The 27,317-nt window shown below is 40.8% G+C and overlaps 2 protein-coding genes across 4 annotated transcripts in view; one reads left to right on the forward strand and one right to left on the reverse strand.

The window, feature by feature from the left end:
• Positions 1-1,240: 1,240 nt before the first annotated feature.
• Positions 1,241-12,366, reverse strand: SOCS4 (suppressor of cytokine signaling 4). Of its 3 annotated transcripts, XM_090034376.1 has the most exons (3): positions 12,274-12,291; positions 11,626-11,735; positions 1,241-3,180 (listed from the first exon to the last, which is right to left on the reverse strand). In XM_090034376.1, exon 3 carries the CDS (start codon positions 3,078-3,080, stop codon positions 1,773-1,775), a length of 1,308 nt encoding a protein of 435 aa, XP_089890502.1. In that variant the 5' UTR covers positions 3,081-3,180; positions 11,626-11,735; positions 12,274-12,291; the 3' UTR covers positions 1,241-1,772. The 3 variants fall into 3 exon arrangements, with proteins under 3 accessions (XP_089890502.1, XP_089890500.1, XP_089890501.1); XM_090034374.1 differs by lacking the exon at positions 11,626-11,735 and having other exon boundaries at positions 12,274-12,366; XM_090034375.1 differs by lacking the exon at positions 12,274-12,291 and having other exon boundaries at positions 11,626-12,240.
• Positions 12,367-12,373: 7 nt separating this feature from the next.
• Positions 12,374-27,317, forward strand: part of WDHD1 (WD repeat and HMG-box DNA binding protein 1) — a 49,371-nt gene continuing 34,427 nt past the window's right edge. Inside the window, exons 1-9 of the mRNA XM_090034373.1 lie at positions 12,374-12,431; positions 14,727-14,814; positions 17,937-18,048; positions 19,429-19,580; positions 22,232-22,343; positions 22,912-22,962; positions 24,724-24,819; positions 26,284-26,376; positions 27,174-27,280. Of these exons, the coding sequence (XP_089890499.1) occupies positions 14,738-14,814; positions 17,937-18,048; positions 19,429-19,580; positions 22,232-22,343; positions 22,912-22,962; positions 24,724-24,819; positions 26,284-26,376; positions 27,174-27,280 (800 nt within the window). The 5' untranslated portion in view covers positions 12,374-12,431; positions 14,727-14,737. The remainder of the gene's footprint in view (positions 12,432-14,726; positions 14,815-17,936; positions 18,049-19,428; positions 19,581-22,231; positions 22,344-22,911; positions 22,963-24,723; positions 24,820-26,283; positions 26,377-27,173; positions 27,281-27,317) is intronic.

Genomic DNA, 27,317 nt, shown 5'->3' on the forward strand with positions numbered 1-27,317 from the left:
ATTACACGTCTCTGCACAAGCCTACAACGCTAAGGTTTGTTGGGATTTCGCCATCGATTTAGGCAAGAGCAAAATGGCATTTGCATTAAATAGGCAAAATAATGAGGTTTGTAGCTGGCCATACAAATGTCATGTAAAAGATTTTGTATTATCCAGCCACAGCTTCTCCTTGTGCATGGAATCATGCACAAAGTCTTTTTCCTCTTGTAAGATGTAGCATTAGGCTAATCTGTAGATGTTCCCTCCAAAGCACACATAAAGAAAAAAAACCCTTATGCCACTACCCATTTTTTCTTCAGTATTAACTGTGCAAGGTAAAGCAAGTTAATGAGAGCCTAAATGGTCAAAGTTTTAGAAAAATAGGAGTAAAAAACAAAAGCTTTATAGCAATTATTGTCCATGAACAAATCAAGATGGAGTAATACTTTACGCACAGAAAACAGGAAGATAGGGCTTGAAGAGACCTCTCTGGTGCAAGAGTCTGGGCCCCTGCCATTGGAGACAGCCACCTAATACACCACATAAGATGCACCTTTCCCCAAACAAAGCAGCTTTTGGAAACCAAGGCACACATTTTATGCAAGGAAATATGGATCGCCACAGGTCCGAGAATTTGGTGAATGCCTTTAGCGAGAGGGAGTGGGGATCACTGGCATTAACTAACACTGCTAGTGATCCCCACTGCCTACAGGGAGTCCCCAGGCTGGATGACAGCCTTGCATGCCACAGCTGGGACAGTGACCCTTAGACCCCATGCACCAGGTCGGGCCAACAGTCTGTAGGCCCCACTCCATGCACAGGCCTGGTGTCAGGCTCAAGTGTAGGCTTTTTTCCCTAGCTGCTGCTATGCAGTTACTTACCCTAGGTAGCATCTTTTTTCCTCATGATGCCTTTTCAAAAACAGGATGTCATATTAGGGATATATTATCTGTGAGAAAATACGGTAACCTCTTTCATAAACTGGTGAAGTTTCACTTTAAAACTAGTTAGCTCACTGCCCCAACTGCTTCAACTGGAAAGCTGTTCCTGGACCTCAATGCTCTGACGGTTACAAGCCACCCTCCTCCTCCTATTTTTCACTTTAACTTATTCATGGCCAGTTTATACCTATTTGTTCTTGTACCAATACTGTCCGAAGACTAGTTTTCTCTCCTCGGTGTCCCCTTCCCTCAAACCTCAGTGTATTTACAGAGAACAATCATATACTTCAAGAGCCTTAATTCTGCTAGGACAAGTAATCTTAAAATAGATGGATGAATTTACTCTGTATTACACACACACATTCATACATACACAGAGAAAGATGGCGTAGCACTCATTTTAAAAGAAATGTAAAAAATACACATTAGTCAATCTTCGGTTTAGAGTACATACAAGGTCTCAAACATGTCCGCAACACATACAAATTACAATATAAAAGACAGATCAAATTCAAATCTGAATTTTTAAAATTTTTAAATCTAAAGGCTATCTCTATATGGAAATACCAGAAAACCTACCTGAAATTCCATAAAACCCCTAAGGTGCGAACATCACCAAAGGGAAAATAACCCCAAACCAAACACACCCACTCTCCCACAGCCTTGAATACCTTTTCTACAAAGAAGGGGTGGGAAGACTAAAAGTGCATTCTGGTAAAAGGCCCCAGACAGAAGTCAAGTTGGATTATAGATAATCTGTAGGTGAAAAAGCCTGCCATAAAATAAATTCAAGAAAGGAAAGATATAACACATCCTTTGCCTGCTTCCCATTATACCCACAAAAAATAATTTCTAGCTTTGCTGCTCTGGCACATCAATCCTGAGTACTCTAACTTTTGATTTATAGTGATATTCCTTCAGATACAGCTTCACAGATGGAGGAACAGGAAGTGCATCAATGCCATCATATGTTGTGCAGTTGCAAATAACCGTTCTGCATATATGCTGAAGGGAAAAAGGGAAAGTCCTGTGTAAGGGAGTAGATAAAAGTGGTTCAAAGAACATACAAGAACTTGGGTCTTTGTAATGCTCTAAGAGCCCAGTTATGTCTGGAGAGTGGAAGACGCAAGGGTCATGTGCATCAAAGCTGAAGTTATGATTCCACTGTTCTATCCTTGCATGAAGAGAACGACTGTACCGCCTAAAACTAACAGAAAACAGGTAGTCTTCTTGGGCAGAGTCTCGGAGTAAAAAAGTTCCTTCTGGCTTTCCTTCTAGCAGGGCCTCAGCTGCATATTTATCCATTACTCCCCAGTAGCATGGATTGTTATTGATCTGCAGGAGGTCTGGGACAAGACAGTGGACATAATCAATCTGAGTATGATATTTAGGAGGCTTTTCCAACTGCAACAACTCATCATCAGTTTCCCACTTGGGTTTGTTTCTCTTCCTAGAACTCGTGCAAAGTGTTATAACTTCATCATCAGAGTCCATATCACTCTCGTCTTTCTCATTCTTTAACATCTGACTCACGCCCGACTCAGCCCTAGGATCACAGTTACAGGAATCGTCATCCAGAATATCACATGACTGGAGAGAGCTCACTCCTCCACTGAAACTCTCTCCATCTCTCGGCTGGTTATCCCTCTCCTCACTTTGGGATAAATCAGCAACCATCCAGTCTTCTGGTTTTTGACTTATGGGGGCAGTATGCCTTTTAATTAAGTGCCATCGAGAAGCTAGCTCTGAGCGTGGCGGGAAAGGGCACTTATCTAGCATCAGTTCACTGATATGAATTTTCCTTTTTGATGGAAGCATTGAAGAATGCCGACTGCCACAGTTCTTCAGAGGAAAGCATTGCCCCACAGCATCCTGCAACTTCTGCTTAAAAGACCGCCCTAAAAATCTGTGGCCGCATGAACGATCTAACTCCAGTTCAACAGATGAACAGCTGTGCTTCCTTTCTTGGTTCCTCAAACCAGCTGCTGGCTTGCCTAAACTACTTACTGTTTCTGCTTCAGAACAATGCTCACTCTTTCTGGACCACGAGAGCTTCTTTCCGCTCCATACATAGCCATCCTTTCTGTCTGCACTTCTGCTCCGGCTGGTTTTGGGTCTCACATCTACATTTTTACTATTACTTTCCTTATTTTCTGCCATTTTGACAGATTAACTCCACAAGTCCCAGAGTTGTACGTAGACTTTCTCTCTTAATGGTTTCGATGACAGGAAGCTTCCTTCAGGCACTTCCTGGAAGTATCTAAGTACACAGAGAACACAGTTAATTAACAGCTATACATACCCAAAAGATTAATGCAATAGTATAAATGATTGTACTGGCAATTGACTGCTGGCATATGTAAAAAATAATAACAAAGCTCACTTAATTAGGGAGAGTCTCTGCAAATACTGACCTAGTCCTAAACCAAAGCACTTCTACTCTTTCCCCATTACCAAAGTTCTTCATTTATAACCATTTCCTTGTACGTGAATAAGGTATAAAGTCACCATGCCTTAAAGCAGAAAGACCTCGTTGCTGCCAACAATTTTGTGCTAGAAAAGAATTTAACGCACCAGACGATACTGCTTTGGTTGATCACTAAGCCAATGCCGTATCTATTCTAATCAATGTTTCAGGAAAGAACCAGCTAGAACAGAAACAAAGTAGGTCAAAGAGTACAAAGAGCTACTGTACCTACACGATAGGCTTGTTTGTCACTAATCTCCTGAGTCGGATGCCAGAGATCTTATTTTTAACTGACACTTTTGGGTCACTTTCAGGATACAAAATAAATTAAAAATAAGGCAGTCAGATTCTACCAGTCTCTGAGGGCTGCTTTCATTTCCCTTTTAAAATGGAGTTTAGAAAGCTATTGGGTCCCCTGGGGATTGAACTATCTGGGGCTTTACATACTGAGAAGGATTAAACCAAATCCAGGTCCCTCAGTAAAAGCAATTTAAAATGGCTGTGAAAGATGGAGCTGCTTATTACTCGTTATGGGAGAGAAAGTTTCTGTTATTAAATCAATGTCACACAGAAATGTATGCAGCCTTGTTCGCTCCCTGCCTTACTTCCAAAAGCCCTGTTGTGTTCTTGAAGAGTTAACAGGTTTGTTCTTGAGGGGGGGTCCTCTAGAGAAGGAAAATCCTTTCAAGTACACAGGTGGAAGTATAGCAGCAAAAGACACGCTGCAACGTGCTCCTGGGCTCTTTAGGGGACTTGCCTTCTTAGGTGGAAAGCTTTTCCATTATATAGCACGATGCTTGCACAGCAAAACAAGATATGCTTCCTCCCCACTACTGTTTTGTTTTTTAAACGGATTAAAATGGTAAATACTAGGCAGGAAAAAGGGTATCCACTTCCTCTTTCCATTGAATCTATTCTCATAATTATGATTACCCAGCACGACACCACTCTGCTCTCCCAGAGGGGCAAGCATGCTGAGCTCTTCTCTGTCAGAAAGAGAGCAATTTTATTAGGCCAGCAAGATGTTTCAATATAGTCTGTGGGCCAGATATATCCCTGACCAAAGATTTTTGGATTATCACTTCAGTCCAGAAGAAAGTATTCCCTGCCGACATCGGCAGGATATGCATGAAGAGAGCAAGGAAATATACACTGACTACCAGAAACAGACACAGGCATGGGCAAACTGGGCAGCCTGGACAGAAACGGGGCCCGAAAATGAAAAAAATTACAATTGCAAAAAAGAAGTTAATATTGTGCATATACTGGAAATGGTATAAATTGAGAACAAACTATTTAAAGCCATCGATACCACAGATGTGATAAAGACTTTTGCAACAAGTCCAATTACTATTATCATCATCTCAGGTGAAGGGGGCCCGATACTAAAAGTTCACCCGGGGCCACCAGGTACGGCACGGGCCAGAAACTTTGTTTAACGTATGCCCTAAGAGAAGGCCTCAATGACAAGGAAAACCTCAAGACACCAAGTCAAACTGGAGAATGAAACTTATGCCTTAGTGACAAGACTGAGATAAATAAAGATATGTTCTGTCTGTGTTCTGCATCTTGTTCATGGGTGAAGAACTAAGCTCCTTTAGGAATGCAGGGCATGGTAGCAGTACCTTAGACAAACCAGTTAGCCTTTAAGGTGCTAACATGTGCTGCCTTCCGCCTAACTTCAAACTAGCACAGCTAACTACTTCTCTTTAACCTTTTTGTGCTACAGCACAGTACTAGTGAAGAGACATAAGAACCTTTCCATATGTAAGTGCTTTATCTATACTTAAGATTCACTGAAGACATTTCCACAGCCATGTCGTTACTCCTGCATCCAAGTCATTAATAAAGAATATTAAACAACATTGGATCCAGGACAGACCCTTGTGGAACCCCACTAGAAACTTCCTGCCTTTCTGACATCAATCCACATGCACTTACTCTCTGCTTGTGGTTATTCAGCCAACTTTGTAGTTACTGAACAGTAATTCTATCTAGTCCACATCTCTTCAATTTACTTAGGAAAATATCATATGGGAAACTATCAGAAGTCCTTACTAAATGACAAGTACAGGTATTCCTCGTGTTATGCGAGTTCTGTATGTGCGAATTTGCTCTAATGAGATGACACTCTTTGTTCCAAAAATTCATTATATGCGAGGTAAATTTACTCTTATGCAATCAGTGTGATGGAAGCCTGCAGTCAGCTGCTCTGTGCAGTGCATTGTGGGAGTAATATGCACCAAAATATAGTCCCCTGTGTGGATCTGTGGTCGCTGTCTGCGACACGTGTTTCTGTAGTTGCCATCCCCATTATGATAGTGCACTTGTGCTTGTGTGTACTGTCTACTGTTGGCGAGTACCAAAATTGTCTTGTAAAAGTGCTAGAAATGGGTCTGGGCATCAGTACAGTCGAGGTCTTGGAACATATCCCTATTTGTGACATTTTAAAGTGGGTTCCCTTTATGCAAATTTGAGTTATGTGGCATTTTCTAGGAACGTATGTAAAGCATAAAGCGAGGGAAACCTTATATTATTATTTACTCTTTTCTCTTCATCCATCCTGTCAAAGAAGGTATCAAAGTTGATCTTAAGTAAATTTGGAGAATTTACTTAAGAATGATTCCAAAATGTACACTTGAGTTACACAGACAAAACAAACAAGTTAATTTAAAAACATTTTACTTGAAAAAAATTCTAGTACTTGAAGGTCATAGGAGGACAGATTTGTAGTGGCCTGAAAAAAGTCAATTCTCTCATCTTGATCATCCAACCTGTATACTAAATGAGGCATGACTGGTGGAAAAAATAGCTCCCGATCACTTAATTGACGACTGTTTCTCAACATGTAGAAACAAAAATACTTTTTCTCAACACCCCCCTTCCCCCAACGACCACAGCTGACAGTAAGTTCTTCGTATTTCAGTCCAGCAGAATAGCTGCTGTTTCAGAGGCAGTGTGAACTCTCCAAATGTTCAGAGATTTTGGCTGGCTGTCAAAACTTCCCTGAGAAAGCAAGCGCAAGAAAGGAAATGACCGCATCCTCTAACACATTGTCTCCCGGCCAGATCTGAACAGAATTTCATAAGAGAAAGACGAGATACTTCTTTAGCCAGAAGAGATTACTGGTGCCAAACATCTTAAAATGAGTACTAGTCCTTGTGCATATAAGGCCATTATAATTTTGTCATTTGTTGGCAGACTGAGATGAGCCCTAAGCATATCCAGACTCTTCCTGACATCAGGTTTGAAATAAGTGAACAATCTCTCCAGCCTATTAGTTCCTCCCACCCCAAGCTCTCTGTACCAGCTGCATATGAACAATGCCTACACAGTAAGCAGATTCATCAAGTTTTTTATTTGCAAGGACACACATCTCTGATAAATAGCTATTATTTGTGCTGCAGTAGTGTTAGGCACTGCATACTGCACATGTATGTAATGAAAAGACGGCCCTGTCCCAAAGATGGCAGGATTTTTCCAATTCCATCCGCTGCTACAGATTAATTCTGTCAGGCAACTTAAGAGTATTAACTTTTATGTGAGGATACAGGTGTAGTCATGTTGTTCTACAGGCAAAAGTAATCAGAACTCATGGTAGAGGTGATATCTTTTATTAGACCAACTAGATATTTGCAAAAAAAGTCTTTATTGGTAAGCTTTTGGGCACACACAGCTTTCTTCAGGCATAGGAAAAAGCAAAAACTGTAAAAATTTCTCCTAGATGGGAATGAAAATTCATATTTCATAGAGGAGCTGAAGATACTAAAAGATCTCCTAGTTGGAAAAGTTCTTTTTGTGCAAATTAGGCTCAGACAGAAGTCAGAGCAGTCTATTTACAATCTTTGAATTCTCCTACGCCTGAAGAAGGGTGTGCGTGCCCAAAAGCTTGCAAATGAAGATTTTTTTGTTGTTGCAAATATCTAGTTGGTCTCATAAAAGATATCATCTCTACCATGAGTTCCAAAATCTTATACAAAACACAAACATAACCCCATATTAGGTAGTTTTAAGGAAGTAAATAGGCTTGTACTCTTTTAAATCCGCATTTGAATTTGGCCTGATAAACAGAGAGGAAGATGGTCCAATGGCTTGGGGGACCCAGACTCAGTTCCTCCCTTCTGTGACATACTTTGTGTCTAACCCCAGCAAGTTACATAGACTTAAGCACCGACTATCCATAGATTTGTTTTGAAATGGGTGTTAGGCATCTGAACCTTTGAGGATCTGGGCCTCCATCTTTCTGTGTCTCAGGATCACAGGGCCATACCTGTTACAGTAAATGAAAGATCAGGAAGTATTCAGAGGATACAGAGCTATGACTACCTTAGGTAGTTAAGACTCCTATATCCTTAAGATGAAAACTTTTGAACTAAACAATATCATATAGTATGCATCCAGTAATGATCGATATTAAATAAAAACAAACAAAAAAAGGAAGGGCAGCACAGAAGGAGCATACTTTTACCTGAAGGGCAATGCTAAATTTGTACATCCAGTGCACAAGTTACATTTATCACTTCCAAGAACTTTTACAAAAAAACCCAGAGACTTGATGCTGGCAGATAACTGTATAAATCAGATTGGGGGTCTCTTGCCTACAGAGGCTCTCTTGCAAATGAGTATGTTAAAAGCAGGAAGCTTTGATAAAACCTCAAAAATGTAACTTTTCATCCTAAGCAAATGATAATATAAAACAAAGCACAGGAATAAACAGAATTCACTTCAGGCCACAGAACGCTGCCTGGAGTACTGAATTATCTAACATCATCATAGATCTAAAATCCCTGGAGGGCAAATGGAGGGCTGGTGGGGTTTTTGTTGCTGTCATTTTTATTATATCCTTTGCTGCCTCCACTGAGTGTTTTTGTAGAACTTAACTCTGAGAATGGAGTGCAAGTCAACACCAGATCCCTCCTTATTCAACAAACAGTGTTACACCGGTGCCTTAACGTAACTTCAGGGTCCTAAGTAAATCCGCATTTACTGGCTGCTTTTATGCAGCAAAAATGCAGTGTAAGAGCAGCTAACATTGAATACCAGGGGAAAGCATCAAGAGAGCCTGATCTTGTTCCTATCATTGGCAAAGCTCTCCGAGTTAAATAGCATAGGATCCTAGCCATAATAAAGGCCTTGTTTCAAATAATGTAGTTTTTTAATTCTAATATTAATTTTCCACAGCCACTGTGAATATCCATATTTGCACTCTACAAGTCCCTCTAAAACCTCTTTGATCAAAACCTTATATTTTCCAGGGTATTCCTCTCATTAAACAACTCCTCCTTCAATCAAACCAAACACAAACCTATTAGTTCATTAAACCAATCAAGTTCATGTCAATAATCCCTACTGTGGAGGTCCTTGTGGGAATTGATATTCTTTATGCAATTCACAGCATTCTGAATCAATTAAATAATTTTGCCTAACAAGTACTGCAAAAACTGCTTAAACCATTGGAACATTTTTAATAGTATATTTCTTTAATTGCTTCTTTTTTATCTTTTTTTTAGCTTCTTAGGAAATTACTAAGCTAGTTATATAAAAAAATTATAATTGATCTCTATCAAAATTTGAATACAAGATTGTACTTTCAGACCTGCATACACACCGAAGAGCGGACATTGTTGACTTATTTCTGAAGTAAGTCCTGCTACAAGTAGTGTAAATCCTTAATTCCTTTGTCTCCATTGATTTGTCTCATATTTAATGGTATTTATTCTGTTCTACAATATAGATAAGTGTCTAACCCTTGTCTAAGAGCCTTTACAATAAATTAAAGATGCAGTCACATACAAATAATGAGCCAGCAGCCATTCCTGATCTCATGCCAGAAAATAAAGGATTAGAAATAAGAATCAGGCCCCAAATGATGTTTCCTGTCCTATCAAATACTGGTTGAGTGCCACGACTGTTGGATGCCTTGACAAAAGCTCCCTGTCTTTTATACTGAAGAAACAAAGTACCTTTACAAGCCGCAGCAGTGTCAATGTGGGAAGTGGAGAGAAGCAGTATCTCTAGTAGCCAAGCCATTCAGGGATAAGAGAGCAAGATCAACACCCCTATTACTAAAACAAGTCATTACATCCTAAAGCATCAGTCCCTAGCTAGATTTAGTGCAGCATTGTGCAGAATGCCTTGCAACAGCATTCAAGTGACAAAGGCGAGCATAATAGCAGCAAGGTCTGTATTCAAAATACAGGGTATATGACAAACAAATAAAAAAGCCTTTCCTATAAACTACTGCTAGATAATCAATTAACTGTAGCTGGGAATCCAATAATATCCTCTATGAACTTTGACAATAGATATAAAACACACACTCTCAAAAGAAGGGCAAATAATCTTTATGTTCTAGTGCCTCCCCTAACTTAATATCACCTCAATCTTATGGTCCTTCACTTGCAGTGACCTTAATTATAAAATGGTTTTGTACTAAGTACTTAAATGCTGTACTTACACTGCACAATATTCTGCATACAATTAGGGAAGATCTTTTGCATAACACTATGTTTAAATACAATTGACATGAAATGCCCCCATCCCCAAAAGATGAAAAAGCCCATTGAAAAGAGCAATCCCACCTTTTCACTCATCTAATTTGCAGTTCCCACCCTAAAGATTTTGCTATTAAGTGTATTACCCACAAAAAAGCACGATGTATTGCAGTGTATCTGGGTATCCCCCTGCCCAAGCTTCTGAAAAGCTGAACAGTGAAAGCTGAGCGTATGTAAAGAAAAATAAAAGTAAGCCTAGAGTCTGCAGTGCGGTCACTTGACTCCAATGTGAAAGCACAAACAATGTGACTGTTGTAAAGGGCCCAACAGCATTTCCAAGACTACAGCTATTTCCCCTCCAGACAATGATAACTCCCATTGCAAACTAAAGCTGAACCTAAAAAGAATCCTGCCTGAGAGCAAATACTCTCAGAAGCAGTTAAATGGGTCATACCATTAAAGTTATAGAAAGGGACATTTTTTTTCTCCTTTCAGATTTTTTCTTTTGTGGTCTAAAGACAGCCACAGTTTTTTCTCTCAAGAAAAAGAGTGCTTTCAGTGTGCTTTAATGCAACAAGAGCTGGTGGTTCAGATAGTGGGCAGTAGCTACACATTTAACCACATCTCTTATCTACTTCATGGTCAAGAGTTTTGCATAACGAAGAGCTAGCATTTGAAAGCTTCCCTAGCTTTATTTCAACCCTGCAGTGAGTCCAATAGAAGATATCATCCCCCCCCAAAAAAATCCTTGCATCTCACATAATTCCTGGACCACATCATTCGAACTCTACCTACCTCAACATTATTCAGATGGATACAGGATCACAAGAGACAGGCATCTTATAATCACTGAATGATCCAGCAATGGGGTTTGATCCTGCAGTCTCTACTCCCAGCATCACACCTATCCACACCAAAAGGCAACTCCTGTAACATTTTACTAGCTTTGCCTGAATAAGCACAGCGATATCATATTCTTAAATTGGTTTGTCCTAAAACGCTACTGAGAAGTGAGACATCCAGACAGGAACAGTCATTAACACTGATTCAAAAGAATCAAAATGTGTTTTCAGCAATGGCTCTTTTTTCCTTGTCCCTTATCTTTAAGATCACCACCAAAACACCAGAAGTTTCACATACTCTCTCACACACATGAGCGCTATTTTAATTAAAAGTCATCACAGTCTCTCCAAGCACGGGGTTAAACATGAACTTGAGTTTAAAAAAAAAAGTCAAGATTGCCTAAGCTGTCTTCCTTTGGAGCAAGGCTCACCCTGAGGAACAACACTGGCCAGAAAACAGGCTCTTGTGTTCTGTAAACACATACAGAAAAACCACCCCAGCAAAAGTTATTTTTACTGTTTCAACAAACGTTACAACTGTCCGCAGCCACCAATTCTTCCTAAATGACATGGGGGGACAAGCTCTTTCTGTTATTCTTTGGTTCGGGGCTAGAAACAACAGAAAAGCAAAAACATGGTTTGAAAGCCCAGCCTCCTCCTATAAAAGCCAAAAACCAAGCTAGTTGGGGCCTGAGACCTCACAGCAACCAAAGGAAACATGACCAAGGCCAACCTACGACAACGGATGTTGACATCCAGAGTTGGGAGGAGCTCGCTACCAATGGTGCCACTGCCTCAGCCGAGCGGCAGCGCATCAAGGTAAAGCCTCTTGCCCTCGAAGCGGAGAAAGAGCGCGTGGAAGAAGGAAAAGGAGAAGAATCCCCCACTATGATTGACTGTACCTGCTACATCTGTGGATGGGTCTGGCGGACGACAGAACAAGGAGCAATGGGCTCAAGTTGCAGCAAGGGATGTATGCTGCTGCTGGGCATTATCCTGCCTGGAGCAGGGGCTGGACAAGATGTGAGCTCCCACCCCACCCACCTTTTCTAGGCTTCTCAGTCCCCTCAAGCCCCCTCCCACAAACTCCTGGGGAGGGGGGGTATTTCCACCCTCCCCCTCACAACTCCCTGGAGGTATGTCTATCCTCCCCCACACAAACCCTGGGGAGGGAGAAGGTATCTCCACCCTCCCCCCCACAACCCCCGGCAGGGGTACATGTATTCTCCACACCAAAAACCCCGGGAAGAGGTATTTCTATCCTCCTCCTCCCCCCACAAAGCCCGGGGAGGTGGGTATTTCTATCTCCCTCCCCCCACAGTTCCCGGGTGGGGTATGTGTATCCTAGTCCCCCACAACCCCGGGTTGGGGGCTATTTCTATCCTTATCCCCCACAACCCCCGGTTGGGGGCTATTTCTATCCTCCCCCGACAACTCCCGGGGTGGGGGTATGTGTATCCATCTCTCCCAAAACCCCGGGAAAGGGTACATCCACCCTCCCCCATCAGGTCGCTGTGGCCGCCCCCCTCAGCCCCTAGGTCGGGCCTTACCCGGAGGCGCCATCCCCTCGCAGGCCGGGCGCCTCCTCCGCCTCCGCCCGCCCGGCAGCCGCCATCCGCCCCGCCCTCGGCATCCGCTTCCGGGGCGGGGCCGGGCGCGCTTCCGGGGCGGGGCCGGCGGCAGCGCGGGAAGCCTTGAAGCGGCGCCGGTGAGTGCGGGCACGGAGGGGACGGTTAAGGCCTTAGGCCGCTCTTGGGTCCTTGTAAGGGTGCCAAACAATGTTAGATTTGCAAGTGCTCATAATTATGGTCTTTCTGTATACTTGGCAAGAAAAAAAAACTGCTTTATTTTCTGTGCGAAAAGATAGCGAAAACTAGGAGCTGGCATTCGTTATGGGAGCCTTGAGTCTATGTAGGGGTGCCTTGAGTCTCAAAAAGTTGGGAACCACTGGTACAAATGGTCCATGACTTCCATCGTGTGAAGGAACTGTTGTCTGAGACCCCAAATTAGGTGCTTGGGAGAGGGAGATGAGCTCATGCGTGTGGCAGAAAGCAAGATATCCCCTTCAAGAGGATGTATTTCTCCCCCCGTTGAGAAATGGTGATTTATCTCCCCCCTGTGCTAAATTGTAAGTGGATGACTCAAATCTGCTATTTGATCCTTTTTAATATTGCCATACGTTTGAGAGATGGTTATCCAGGAAAGATTGCACTTAGACCACTACCTTCCATAGTCCTGAGTATCTGTTTTACGCCTGAGTTCTGCAGCCTGGTTTTACTTTGGGATAGGTTAAAGCCTGTTGCTTCCAGACAAATAGATTTTGCTACTCAGCTGGGAGGTTGCTTATGTTAAATAAGTTAATTCAAACACTGGCAAAAATAAAATTGTTAATACAGTGATTCTCAACCAGGGTGATGCAGCTATCATAGAGGTGATAGCTACAAGGTGGCTATCATAGAGAACAGTGTGGTTGTCCTCTATTGATACAAAACTGGATGCCTTTATGTCCTCTATTTTTCTCTTGAAGGACAGAGTAGCAGAAAACTGTAATGTCCCCCGTGATGACCACCCTAGCTGCAGCACCCTGGGTGCCATGAGATCCTTTTAAGGATGCCACAGGTATTAGCAGTGCTAGGTGTGCAACCACGTACAAATGATTCACAAGGTAAACCCAAAGATTTCAAATAGGAATCTGCTGTGTCAAAACCATTCTGACCTGTTATGGTCTTTCTGTATTCTTTGCAACAGAAGAATTGATCCATACTTTTTCTGTAGTCAAAAAATGAATGAAAGTTAAGAGCTTGTGTTTTCCAAGGGCAAGCTTGATTCTGATGAGGGGGACCTTGAATCTAAAATGTTGAGCTCCATTGAGTTAAGACATCAGAAGAGTCATATAACTAAGGCCTAAACCTAGATTAGGTTTTTAAAAAAATGCTTTCTTTTTCAGCAGCATAATATGAAATGACTGTTTTTTGGAGCCAACATTTATCCATGATGTTCATTTTTCTCATGCAAAAGAAATACATTTGTCCCAAAGCTGTGTTGCTCATCTAAGCCCCAGTTTTGTACTTTGTTTCTTGAATGCAAACCCTTCTCTTACATGGGATCCAATTAGAGTCACTTCCCTACAGTTGCAAAAGCAGCCTGTACAGACAGACTTGCAGGGCTGGGGCACGCTAATTGGTTTGGCATAGATTTGCCATTGTTAGTATCGTCCAACCAGTTTGGCTTCTACACAGTAAAGTCTTGGGTGTAATTGCCTAACCAGAAGTATGATAATATTTGCTAATCTCCACTGTCCACATTTCATCATTTCCCATCAGACAGACTTTAGCAGGTATTTTTCAAAGTAAAAAGGTTTTACAGTGGGTGCATCTACACATATGCTTTACTGCAGAGTTGACTAATTAGCTCTGCAGTAAAGTGTCACAGTCTACATAAGTGCCAATATTAGGGTGCAGTAAATAAATTAACTCTGCCATAGGATAGTATTGTTGGGGACAGTACTGTCCTATAGAGGAGTAATTTACGCTGCCAAAATACACATGTAAATGGTGACAGGGGTGGTTAGGGCACAAGGGTGCTAAAGTGTGGGGGGCTGCCTGCCTTCTAGCCCCACACTGTAGCACTCTCATGCCCCAGCCAGTCCTTCTGGTGCCTGATGCCACCACTTGGAGCCTGGAGCTGACCCCACCCCCTCATCCCCTGCCAGCCCAGTGCTGCTCTGTCCTACCTCAAAGTGCTGTGGTTCTGGGCACATGTGAAAACACTGCACCCGGGAGCAGCCAACTCTGGCCTGAACTGCACCGGTTTATTTCATCGCACTAATAGAACATGTAGAAACACCAGTGATTCTTATAAACATCTTCAACAGGAAAAATAGACAAAAACATCATGACATCAGCTGTTTTCCATACTGAGGTTTGTAAAGAGCTCTCCTATCAGTTGTTATAAAAGAATGATCCATTCTGTGTTGCATTATTTTTTTGTTTTGTTTATATAGAGGAGAGAGAGATGCCTTCCACACAGAAACCAATGCGGTATGGACACACAGAAGGCCATACAGATGTCTGCTTTGATGACTCTGGAAGGTAAGATACTGGACTGAGGACTTATTTGAGTAATTTGCCTGTAAAATTAATCTTGTAGAAACAGCTGATGCTCAAAGAAGAGTTAGGAGGATGAAAGGCCTGATAAAAATGTTCATGTGAAGGGACACTGAGGAGCTAGGATTTTTTTTTTACCTTAGGAAGGAGATTAATAAGAGGGGGCAGAAGAAAAGTATGTAAAATAATGGATGGCACTAAGAAGGTAGATCAGGAACTTTTGTTTTCCATCTCTTAATTCCAGGAACAAATGGATATTCAGTGAATCTGGGGGCGGGGAGAGAGGACAGCACTCAAAACTGATAAAAGTAAATACTTTTTACGTAATGTGTAATTGTAGAAGTCCTTGCCACAGGGCTGGTTATTTGGATTTAAGTTAATCACAGCACATTTGAAAGGCCTACTAAATTTCATCTTTACTTGCTTAGAGATTAGGATGAGACCTGTTCTTGTGGGCAGCAAACTATTTGACATTTGTCTGCTCTTAGGTTCTTACACCTTCCTTAGCAACATGGCACTGGCCACTGTTATAAGAAAGATACTGAATTTGCTGAGTCTCGGGCCTAACTCATTATGGCAGTTCCTGAGTTGTTTTGACCTTACATAGGGTTATTAATAAGGCATTTATAGTCTGAAACTCTGAATTCGCAATGATTTACACATGTATATACCTTTATACATGAGTGACTAATTCAGTAGTATGCAGTGGAAATGGGCATAGTCTGTGGGAATGTATTATGCACATAATCCCTGGATAGGCAAGAAATAACCGGCTCAGTCCAGTTTTAGACTCACTGTCCTTTTTTTGTTCTGTTTGTTATAGTCCTTGTACTGTGTTAATATTGGAGTGTTTTATATAAACCAAATATTCTTCATTTGCTAGCAGTTGGTAATAATCCCTGCCTCCCCACCAAGAATAAATGTTTAGTGCTTTATGGACTTAATCCACAGCCACTGGGGGTCATTTGAAAGATGTGTTGTTTTCAAGCGGCTTTGGGTGAAGCCCTATAGTTTCATAGTTTCTAGGGTTGGAAGGGACCCGAGCAGATCATCTAGTCCGACCCCCTGCCATGGCAGGACAGAGTACTGGGGTCAAACGACCCCAGCTAGGTGTACATCCAGCCTCCTCTTGAAGACCCCCAGGGTAGGAGCCTGCACCACTTCTCTTGGAAGTTGGTTCCAGATCCTAGCCGCCCTGACAGTGAAGTAGCGCCTCCTGATATCTATCTATATCAGAGGTTTCAAAGATACAGCCTGAGAAGCCCTGTAATCAGGTCCCTAGTTCTGCCCATGGGTCTTAGACTGGACCAGTATGCTACCTGCAGCACATGAAGGACTAACTCTACATGTGGGTGCATGAGGCCAGTTTGGTACAAAGCTGCACATGGTGTGTGGGGCTGGTCTGGAGCATATGCTGCATTTGTGTGCTGGATCCAGTGTGTGGCACTGGTTTATGGGCCCAATCCAGCCCATGAACTGACCCTGCACCACTCATCTGGCCTGAAGGGCCTGAAGAATCGTAGGATCATAGAAGTCGGGTTGAAGGGACCTTGTAGATCTTCAAGTCCGACCCCCAGCCTGAGCAGGAGAAAAACTGGGCTCAGATGACTCCAGCCAGGTAGGCATCAAGCCTTTTCTTCAGGGTAGGAGCCAGCACCACTTCTCTTGGATTTGACCCCCTTGCCCTGCACAAAGATTTAATCAGGTAATTTTTTTTCCTGCATAAAAAAAAAACTTTGTTCACTCAGAATTCAGTCTATTTCAGCACAATATAAATATCAGTTACCAAGAAAACCACAAGTTATGACACAACATAACAACATGACACCACCCTCCAAATATCAGCTTACTGTCATTGTGACCCTCGACAACACTGACATCCCTTTCCATGTGCTCAGTTTCATCACAGCAATACTGACTCTCACTCTGCACAATTGGACTGAAAATTGCATGGCACGACCTTAACTTCCACCTTCTACTGCATTACTTAATTATAATCTTAAAATTGGAAGTATAGCAGATAGCTATGGGAAAGAGAGCATAACACTGGATTATGTACCCACATTTTTATTGTGTAAAAAAAAGAATTTCTATACATTTACATTCCGACTTTAAAGTAACCAGCACAGTTATGCAGTATGCAGCATTAATATATATATTACACACATACATAGGTACAGTGTTAGCAAACAAAGTGACGGACAGGAAGGCTGAGGTTTTGTGAAACAGTGTGGTTCTGGATTCATTGGGTCTGCTGGCTGTGGACCTGAAATGGAGGGTGTTAGTGTCAGAATGGTATTGAGCTTAATCTAAGAGAAAAGAGCTAGAACTGCATAAGCAAAAAAAAAAAAAAAAAAAAAAAGATTGAGTGAATTATGGAAACCCCCCGTTACCTAGTCAATATGATGTATTCCACATACAAATGTCTGAGAGTGAGCCCAGTCCAGAAAGGAGAGATGACAGGGTGGAATCCTGAGATCCTTACACCATTTAGAGTGAATGATCAGAATTCTACCCCAAACCTTTGTTAAGGAGATTGGGTGACAGTTTGTGGTCTCAAAAATATAGAAATTAAACCACATCAGACAGGATGGTCGAATTCAGAAACTTGACAATTTTTACAAAGCCTGCTCCCCTGGTACAGCTATCTTGGCTTCAGCCAAGGGCTTTTCACTCTTTCATAATAAATTGGGAAGATTTCAGAGGAGTAAAAGGCAAGACAGGACCCAACTCTTAATGCAAGTTCATGCTAGAAGGGTGCTTCTCTGCTCTTTGAACCTTAGAAAATTTCCTCCTAAATTCTGGAAGACTGAATTGGCCTTTAGGTATCTCACTGATACATAGAGAAGACTGATAGGCCTCGTTATTTAGCAGGTGTTATATTATATCAGCAAAGCTGTGGGCTTTTCACATTGGATAATATGAATTTCCCGTGTATGAAGAATAAATGGACTTCTGAAGTGAATCATACTGTATGTTTGTTGTGTTTTCAGCTAATTAAAACTTTGGAGTTTCCTACTTTTTGACATTTTGGGGGGTTAAGGGAAATCACAGTCACTTTGCTTTGATTATGCGAATGTTAATACTTGCATTTATTTTCTTAACAGCTGCATTGTAACTGGTGGCAGTGATGGAGACATTAGGATTTGGGAAAACCTGGATGATGATGACCCTAAGTCCATTAATGTGGGAGAAAAATCCTATTCATTTGCTTTGAAGGTATCATGGTATTGCCCAGTTGTTCTGTGTGGAAACTGATGCATTTCTTCGCCCTGCAGACACTTCTTCCAGTACTTGACTTTATACATGAAAATACTCCCATTAAACTCAACCAGATGGTTCATGTATATATGAAGTTAAACACAGATAGCCCCAATTCTAAAAGTAATTCCTAAAATAATAGGGGATTTAGCAAATTTTGTAACTTGATCTAATATTAAGCATACCACTCATAGCATTAACACAATAAAATATAGACCACTGCATTTGTTAAAGCTCCTTTTTTATTAATGTTGTCATATCCTAAGTGAGATTAAAAACTAATTGCAAAAGAGATCATATTCCAGCAATGTGTTTAGATGAAGGATATTAGCAGTCAATTTAATGTTGATGTCTTCTTTAACCCCCCACTTTGAGTGACAGTCGTTCTCTAAAGAGCTATTAATGTGGACCCACTAAGAACATTCAATTGGTTAAACATGCCTTTATAGTTTATAACTGAGTTAAAATCATTCAAGAATTTTAGTGCTTTAAAAACCAAGAACATATTGATTTTTACAACTAATTTTTCCTGCATGCAGCAGCTATACAGGACTTGTTCCTTGTGGTGAATTTCTATGATGTGTAGGTCTGTGGCTTTTTTTTCCTTTCTTCACTTCAGGATATTCTTGCTTTTAGATTTTGAATTCCCTTAGAGAAACTGGAACTGCAAATTGTCATTTTTTATTATGCAGTAAAATTAATGGTTGGGATTTTTGTTTTGTTACATGGATCAAAAATTACATTCTGAAAATCAGTTTCTGGTAGAACTGATAACTTTGCTCCTGATTACTAGTATTTGTTTAGGGTTAGACCTTACACCTGAAATATATTTTTCTTGTGTCCTTCCTTAACTGACACCCTTCTTGAATTCGTGTTCATTTGCAAGTAATAGTACTTTAAAGTGCTGATTAAATCAATTCTAGTAACCTAACTGATCTATTTTTGGCATCGAGATGCCTATTAATGTAAGAATACTGCAAGACTAAGAAAGTTCACATTTATATGAGTGTGGAATTGGTGATTATTTGGATATAATGATCAAAATCAGGTTACCTAATAAAACATAAGTCTTACATTATAAACCTACTCTTTCAAACCTGCATGAGCTAAGCTTGAGAATTCTTAGGGTAACTCCTTTGTTCCATAATCGTTGGTTATGTTCTTAATAAAAGAAAGTCTGAAATACTCTCTCCATTTACTACATCTGTTCAGTAAGGGAGACTATTCCTAGCAATCTGTAATTATTCTTCAAGCGCCAGGCAGAGTTTATAGTATACAAGTTTGAAATAGTAGCATATATATATTTTAAAATACGCTGTCAATTTATTTTGTTTGTAGAATGGAAGGCTGGTTTCTGCTATATCGAACAACACTGTTCAGATTCATACATTCCCTGAAGGGGCTCCGGATGGCATCTTGACACGTTTCACCACAAATGCAAACCATGTTGTCTTTAATACTGATGGTACTAAAATTGCTGCTGGATCCAGGTAATTTGCTTTTGTCAGGAAAAGCCAATAGCCCAGCTAAATGTGGAATTTCAGGAACTTCCTTGAATATTACTTTTATTGACGACATCATTTATTAGTCTGTGTAGCCTTTGCAATGCTGCAGAAGGCCTTCATTGAGTGGGATGGTCAAATGGAAGAAACCTTTTAAGGAAAAATTGTATGGGAATGCTGGGTTCAGAGAATTCATGGCAGATATACATTTGATGTTACTAGGCAATTTATCTTCTTCAGGGACCTCAGCTGATTATTTTCTAGACCCCAGCCCTGCAGTGAGCTGGTCATGGGTACCAGGGATACCTACAAGGTGCTAGGGGATCAGAACTTTGACTTCTAACTCAGTATTCGGGATAGCATGTTTGTTAATTGTTCAGGCTCACCATACTGCAAATGCTCATGCAAAGGCAAAAATGAAGCATGCAGATATTGTTGTTTGGGGACCTGAGATATATTCTGACATATATTTTGCTGTTCATCTGTGAAGTGGTAGCTAATGTGAGGGCTGGATTACCACTGCACTGGAGAAATCAGAGGTACATTGTTTAGCTAATTTCTTAGGATAACTCTTTTCTTTTACACCAGGGTGCTCAAATCTGACCTAGAGTACTACGTATTGTGGCCCACGTGACCCATCGTGGGTCCAGAAATTTAATGGCACCACTCCCCTGCTACCAAATTTTCTGACCCATGGAGATTCCTGAGTCCTGCACACTGGATAGGCACCTGGTCCCAGTGCAGGGCTGGGCAAGGGTGGTGTCAGGCCCCAGGACCCAATCGTGGCAGGAGGGAGCAGTGCCTGGCCTCTGGGACCCAGTCCCAACAAGTAGTGGTGGAAGGGGGTGATGCCAGCCCCCTGGGACACAATCCTGGTGGGAAGGTATGGTGTCAGGCCCCCAGGACCTGATTCTGGAGTGTGGGGGGCAGGAGGCAGTGATGTTGGACCCCCAGGATGCAATCCCAGCAGGAAGGGCCATCCCTGGGGCCCAATCCTTACACATGGGGCAGGGAGGGGGCAGTGCTAGGCCCCAGGACCAGATCCAGTCTGTGGACTAGCCCTGCTCCACTCATTTGGCCTGTAGAGCCAAGAGGTTGAGCACCACTGTTTAACACCATATATACTAGTCCTTTAAAAGAGGTGGTCAAACAGCATGCAGACAATTCTTTTGTTGAATAAATTCAGCCACAATGCCAATGCTCTGTTCCCAGGGAGCACCTCTGCCCCAAGAATTGACTCTGGTTGAAGAAACTAAATCAGAGAGTAAACTACCCTTCAGCTTTATCTTCCCTTTAACAAAAATACAGCATTGTTTCACCGACTGGATAGGACTCCCATGTTAAGAGAAATAACTTCATAAGACTGGACCAATGCCACCTGCTGAATTCTGCTAAAATGGTATTAAAAGAGAGTGACAGGTATTAAATGAGCAAATGCAGTCAGCCATTCTGGCGGGCTTTTCTAATTGTTACAAATTTCTCAGTTTTTACTGGAAGCCTAATGTTTAAGTTTGATGATAATATTCATTTAAATAAATATTCGTAACATTGAATTGCTTTAAAGGGCCTGCCTGCATTGCCTCCTTTCTGGGATTTTGCATGTGCTAAGCAGGAATGAATGCATCCATCCATCTCAGAGGCTCACCTGACCTATTTTAGAAGACTTGTGGTATTTGTTTAAGAAGGAAATTGCCTTTAATCTTGTATTCTATAAGCATGCTACATTAAGAGTGACATGAATGTAAATTACTTTAATTTAGAAACTGAGCCGTGAGTATTTTTCAGTGGGATTGAAGTGCTTCTTGCAAAAGGTGTGATTGTGACCCAGAACAAAGTTAACCACAATTGGGTTTAAGGTTAGATTTACTTAATGAAAGTATAGCGTGCAACTCTGGAGTAGGAGTAAAATATTTTAAGGAATTGCATTAGAATCCCTTTTTAAGCAGTTCATATGTCAGTCATAAAAACACTCCAAACTGACACTTGAAATTTAGCATTTCAAATTAGTTCTTTTTTATAGATCCAAAAATATTAGTTCAGGTATTTTAACATTGTAAATTAGTTTTGGCGTGTGTGGGGGAGTGCAGAGGAATGCTAGGTTAAGATACTATTATGTTGGCTAGCAGTTTTAAAGCCAGCAGTATGCTTAATTATAGGCTAGATAATGCATTTTATGCACCAATTTTCTGAAAGTTCTTTATAAAGAATTTTAGCAAATAAAGTTTTATGTGCTAAACGAGTAGCAAGTTGACATGTTAAGGGAAGCCACTCTGGTACTGATAAATAAGTATCTGCTTGTCATGAAGTGCCAAAATGTATGGTATTTGCATGTGTGTTAGTATCAAATGTCTGTATCGTGTGTGCATATATGCATATGATTTAAAAAGCATCACACATGACACTTAATCTAGAAGAAAAGATTGTTGCATTTTAATATTGGTGGCCTGATCTGCTGTCATTGAAGTATATTTGAAGATTTCGATATTCACATAAATTATCCTTCATCCTCCCCCACCCGTCCTGCAGTTTTAGAAAGCAATAAGAAAAAAAAGCTGTTAACTTCAATAAAAGCGGAATTGGGTCCTGCATGCTAGTGTGTAACACAAGGAGGTTAATAGAGATATTGTTTTCGTTGATAGTGATTTTATGGTCAAAATTGTGGAGGTGACGGACTGCAGCCAGCAGAAATCATTCCGAGGACACGATGCCCCCGTGTTAAGCCTTTCTTTTGACCCCAAAGAGGCTTTTCTGGTAAAACATTTTGCAGTGTTTTTTCTCCACTTCATTGTTTGTCTCCCCAGAAGTTATTCTTTTCTGTTTCTTAAGGGAACATTAATGATAGAAAGATCTCCACACAGAGAAGGAAATTATTTATTTAATTTGGCTTTACTGAATATGGCCCAGTGGTAAAACTATGAATGTCGCACCGTCTCTAGTGGGGAGGCTAGAACTTTAGCCGTTATTTTCCTGCAGCTATTTTTCTATTTGGGATTCTTAGGCCAGCCCTGACTTCTGATTTCACCGCCATAATTTAAAAGTAAATGTTTGTGGATCATTTTTACATCTTATTTAAGTACTTGCATAATCATTTAAGTGTGGAGAACTTACTTGTAAATACAGCGATTTTGAACAACAAAGAATTATACAATCTCAAATGAATATTTATATTTAACTTCATAGCAAAAAGAAACTTATAAACAGTCTAGGCAGCTTGATTAAAGGCTCTTCTAATAGTATATATTGCTGTTCTTAAATTTCTAATTGTAACATTAGTTTTGCAATGTTTATTACTACTTGATAATGACTTTCTCTTTTGCAGGCATCAGCAAGCTGTGATGGGTCTGTCAGAGTATGGAAAATCTCAGATCAGGTAAACTCCAGTCTAACTCAGATGTTACCTTGAGTAGTTCACAAAAGAGTAACAACAGTGAAATCTTGTGTCTTGATGTGTCAGCATTTGCAGGCTGGTAATAAATGGACAAGCAAAATATAAATCCCAAGGCTGAGGAAAGGATAACGACATTGGAACAGCTGAGACTTCACCTGGAGTGTAAAGGGAGATGAATTAGGTTTCTGAAAGATATACTTTAACCCAGGATTTGGGAGATATTCTCTGATATATATGTAATGGAGGCAGGTGACTGGTTGGTTGTGGCTTGTCCCTTCTGGCCTTGGAAGCTCTGACTCTCTCTGGTCATCCCTTTCTTTCTAAGGCAGTGGGAAAACATGATTGCCTGCATTGCCCTCAATAAGTATGTAAAATTGGCAGCTCTTGTTGAATACAGTTACTGTGTCCAAATCTCTTGTTTCAGGGCTTCAGGCAGTTGCATGCAGTTGTGAAGGTGCAACACTTTGCCAAGTGGTGTTTTGTTTTTTTCGATCCTTCCCCCCCTTTTTTTTAACCAAGCCTCAAAGAGTCTCTTTGGTGTGGGGGCTGGACAACAGACATAGGGACTAATATTCTGAGGCAGTACAAAAATGTTCCTGCTAGATGCCTGGCGGGTGTGCCTTGAACCCAGGGGTATTATTAAAGCAAATGCCCAGTTTGAAGTCAGGGAGAATTTTTTTTCCCTAGGCCAAATTGGTAGAGACCTCGGGGTTTTTGTTTCTCAAGCACCACGCAGTGTGGTTCACTCTGATCATCTGGGCATCTTGCAAAGGTGAATTATTTGCCCTCCTTTACAATGACCATGGATATTAGTGGCATTATGTTCTCTTCTGTTCTCTTCCTGTACCACATCACTGCTTAGTCTCTCAATGCTTTAAGTGTTTGCATGTCTTTTAAGTCCTTGGGCTCAACACAAGGGGTACTTTGGAATAATTTCATTAGTGATATACAAAAGGTTTGACATGGGGATGTAGTGGTCCCTTCTAGCTTTAAAACTCTATGAAACTTAATTTGTAGATTTAATACTATCAGAGTCTATACTAGAGTAGTTATGCAAAGTGGGCCCAAGTAATACAGAGTTATAAATGCAGGCAGAATTACTTCTGTATGTGTCCCATTGACACAAGAGTGGGATTTCCCATGTGCTGCAGACTGACTTTTAAACTAATACTTTATGCTTAAATTGTGAAACCAAGCATTAGAAACTGGATACCTGAATTATTTTTGTGTAGGTGTGCTAACATTTTGATATTTGGTGCAGTTAGGGAAGCAATGTCCTGTGAATGAAGGTATGAAATGCATTTTAATGTATGTGCTGACACATTTGGACACAGTGCTCAGGCCAAACTTGAGGTGTATTATCCAACCCTCTTGAAATCAGCTTGGCTTTACAATGGGTAAATCAGCCAGAATTTTGTCCCTACAACTGAGATTTCTGAGCTGTTTTTGAGCTATGTGTGATTAAAAATGAAATTTTTACATTTGTTCTGAGATCTTCAGCCAAATTTTAGTTAATAGCATTTTTTTAAAAAAGTGTGTGGATTGATGGATTGATTGATTTTTAAGGCATCATTTTCCAGGTTGTTATAGTAGTAAAAAGACAGGCTTACTCTCATATTTAAGTGTAACAAGACTTTTTGCAATTGAAGAATCTTTACCTCCTTTCCTTTAAATACTTGGTTTTAAACAGTACAACGGGAATTTCACAGACCTAGAGAACTAGTGTGAGTATTTTGTTTACAGATGTGTGAGACAAGCTGGCCTCTGCTGCAGAAGTGTAACGATGTGGTAAATGCTAAATCAATATGTAGGCTTGCCTGGCAGCCAAAGAGTGGGAAGGTAAGTGAAGTACCATTCTGATTTAATCCTCTCTCTGGGATAAAATTTAAACCAGACAAATCCAAATTCCAGTGCTAAGGAATAAGAGAAGCATTTTTAATGAAACTAGAGAAAAATCTAAACCCAGAAAGCAATGTTTGTTCAAGTATATTCAAGAATATTCAGGGCTAAAGCCAGTCTGGCAGAGTTCCAGCTATCAGCTGGATGCAATGTTGCATAAGCAAAATAGGCCAAAGAGGAAGGAGTGCTGTAGATGGCAAAATAACTTCTTGGATCATTATGAAGTATCCAACCAGTTCAGTCTCTCGTTAAAATAAGTAAAATTTGCTTTGCAAATCATTCTTATTCTATAAACATTCTCCCTCACTAATAAGTTGCTGAGTTTCAAATGAATAATAAAACTATATAATGGAATGGTCAATTTATTTGTAATGTGAAATACACCCCACCATGCACAAAGAAGTAATAAAGAGGCTTTGAACAGAGAAATAAATGAAAATTGGAGGCATAGAGAAGTTCCTTGCTGGTTTCAGTTCTAGCGTAGGATCTGCAGCAATGGTTTTGCAGTACAGGTATACTGTATTCCAACCTGTGGTGTTCTCAGTGACCTCTTCGAAACCTCCCTAAACAGTTCCCTTCATCTCACCTTTTTTGAAACACTCTCTGAAGTGTCCTGGCCCATGCTCACTTGCCTAGTGCTATCATGAGATGCAGAAGCCCTTGAATTGTTTTTTTTTTCCGAGAGTGAATGTCCCCAGCAGCACATTAGGTTTTCAGGTTTCAGACAATAGTACAATTGCAACGGTCTGTTTCTCTGGCCAGTCCTTATTGTTATTTTTTTAGATATAATGTAAAAAGTACTTTTAATAGCAGTGTTTTATGGGATAACTAGGAATAACTCTGTTTTTTATGGTAATAGAGAGTCAGATGAATCTAGTGTAGAAATCCAATCAAAGAAGATTTGTATACAAATATTAATCTGATCAAAAGTTTGATCAGTAAGAACTTTTGGGGGGGCATTGTTGGAAATGTTATTTAGAGGCAGTTGAAAACTATTTGCACATTATTCAGTGTTTCATAGGTAGAGAGGGTGTTTTTTGATCTTTCATAGACAGCTGTCAGCTTCTCTCTTCTGCCAGAAATAAATGCAGATTAAACCATAAACAGATGTGCTCCAATATGTTTGCTTATGGTTTCTTAATTTTCAACATAATTGAAGAGTATTTTGGCTTTCTTTATTTTCACAGTCATCAGTGTTGGGATGCTAATTAAAAGAGGTTCATTAAATACTGTGACAGACTTGGTTGTTGTGGCAGTCACAACTATAATACTGCTTTTGAAAAAAGGAACTAGGCAGCTTGTTTGCTGCTGTAATTAACTGAGGAAATTAAATTAAATGAAAACAATTGCTTTAAAAAAAAAGGGAAAGTCCTAAACAAAATATGTTTTATTTTTCCTGAACAGTTACTGGCAGTTCCAGTAGATAAAGTTGTTAAACTGTACAGAAGAAATACCTGGGAGAATCAATGTGATCTTTCTGATAATTTCATCACTCAGGTATGTGCCTTAAACTTGAGGCTTACAAACTTTTCTTAGAGTGAATTGTAACTGGCAAGAAGTTCTTGCAGATTTCTCCTAATCTAATTGTTTAGACCAAGGTGTTCAACCTCCAGTCTGCAGGCTGAATACAACCCACGAAGCCATAGCATCCAGCCCACAGAGCTCCCCAGGAGTCAGAAAATTTGGAGGCAGGGGAGCAGTGGTAGTTAATGCTGCCACCCCTCCCCACCTGCCAAGTCCCAAACCGTGCATAGTGAGTCCAAGCCAGACTGTGCTCTTCCCCACCCCTGCACTGCCAGCTTGGGGCTGGGTTTTGCCGCCTCCTCCCCACAGGGCCAGTCCATGCCCCCTTTCCTCTTGTGGCTGGATCGGGGATGAGATGCCCCCTCCCTGTCCTCCATGCAACTGAATGGAGTCCTTCCACACTTGGCCTAGGATCTCCAGCCAGATCCAGTCCATAGACAGACTGGGCACCTCCTATTAGCTCACCAGGCAAAAAGGTTGAATACTACTAGCTTAAGCAAATTTCCTGGTCATTTGCAGTCAGAAAAAAGTCAGATTTTGTTCACCTTCATACAGCACACAGTGACTGAAAATACATACTCTGAATTCAAAAGAACAGAAAACATGCTGGTTTTTAAAGAGTGCCTCTCACAAGAGGATAAGTATTCCTGTCGCACTGATGGACATAGTTTGTTAAACGTTCTTACTTGTTTTCAGAGATGTCCATATTTAATTCTTCAGGTCCAAAAATATTGTCAGTGCTCAATCAATAACGTCTGCTTTCTCTCTAGACACTGAATGTGGTTACCTGGTCTCCTTGTGGACTGTACCTGGCAGCTGGAAGTGTTGATGGGTGCATAGCAGTTTGGAATGTGGACACAAGGCAGTGCATGGAGAGGTAGCTATTGTTATCCTATAAACTGTATAACGATGTT

Source organism: Crocodylus siamensis, chromosome 2 (genome assembly GCF_052110815.1).
Source record: "Crocodylus siamensis isolate JL-2025a chromosome 2, ASM5211081v1, whole genome shotgun sequence".
Taxonomy (NCBI): Eukaryota; Metazoa; Chordata; order Crocodylia; family Crocodylidae; genus Crocodylus; species Crocodylus siamensis.

Bases quoted from the DNA above. Each gene is read 5' to 3' on its own strand.
- SOCS4 (XM_090034374.1), bottom strand. From the start codon at position 3,080: ATGGCAGAAAATAAGGAAAGTAATAGTAAAAATGTAGATGTGAGACCC.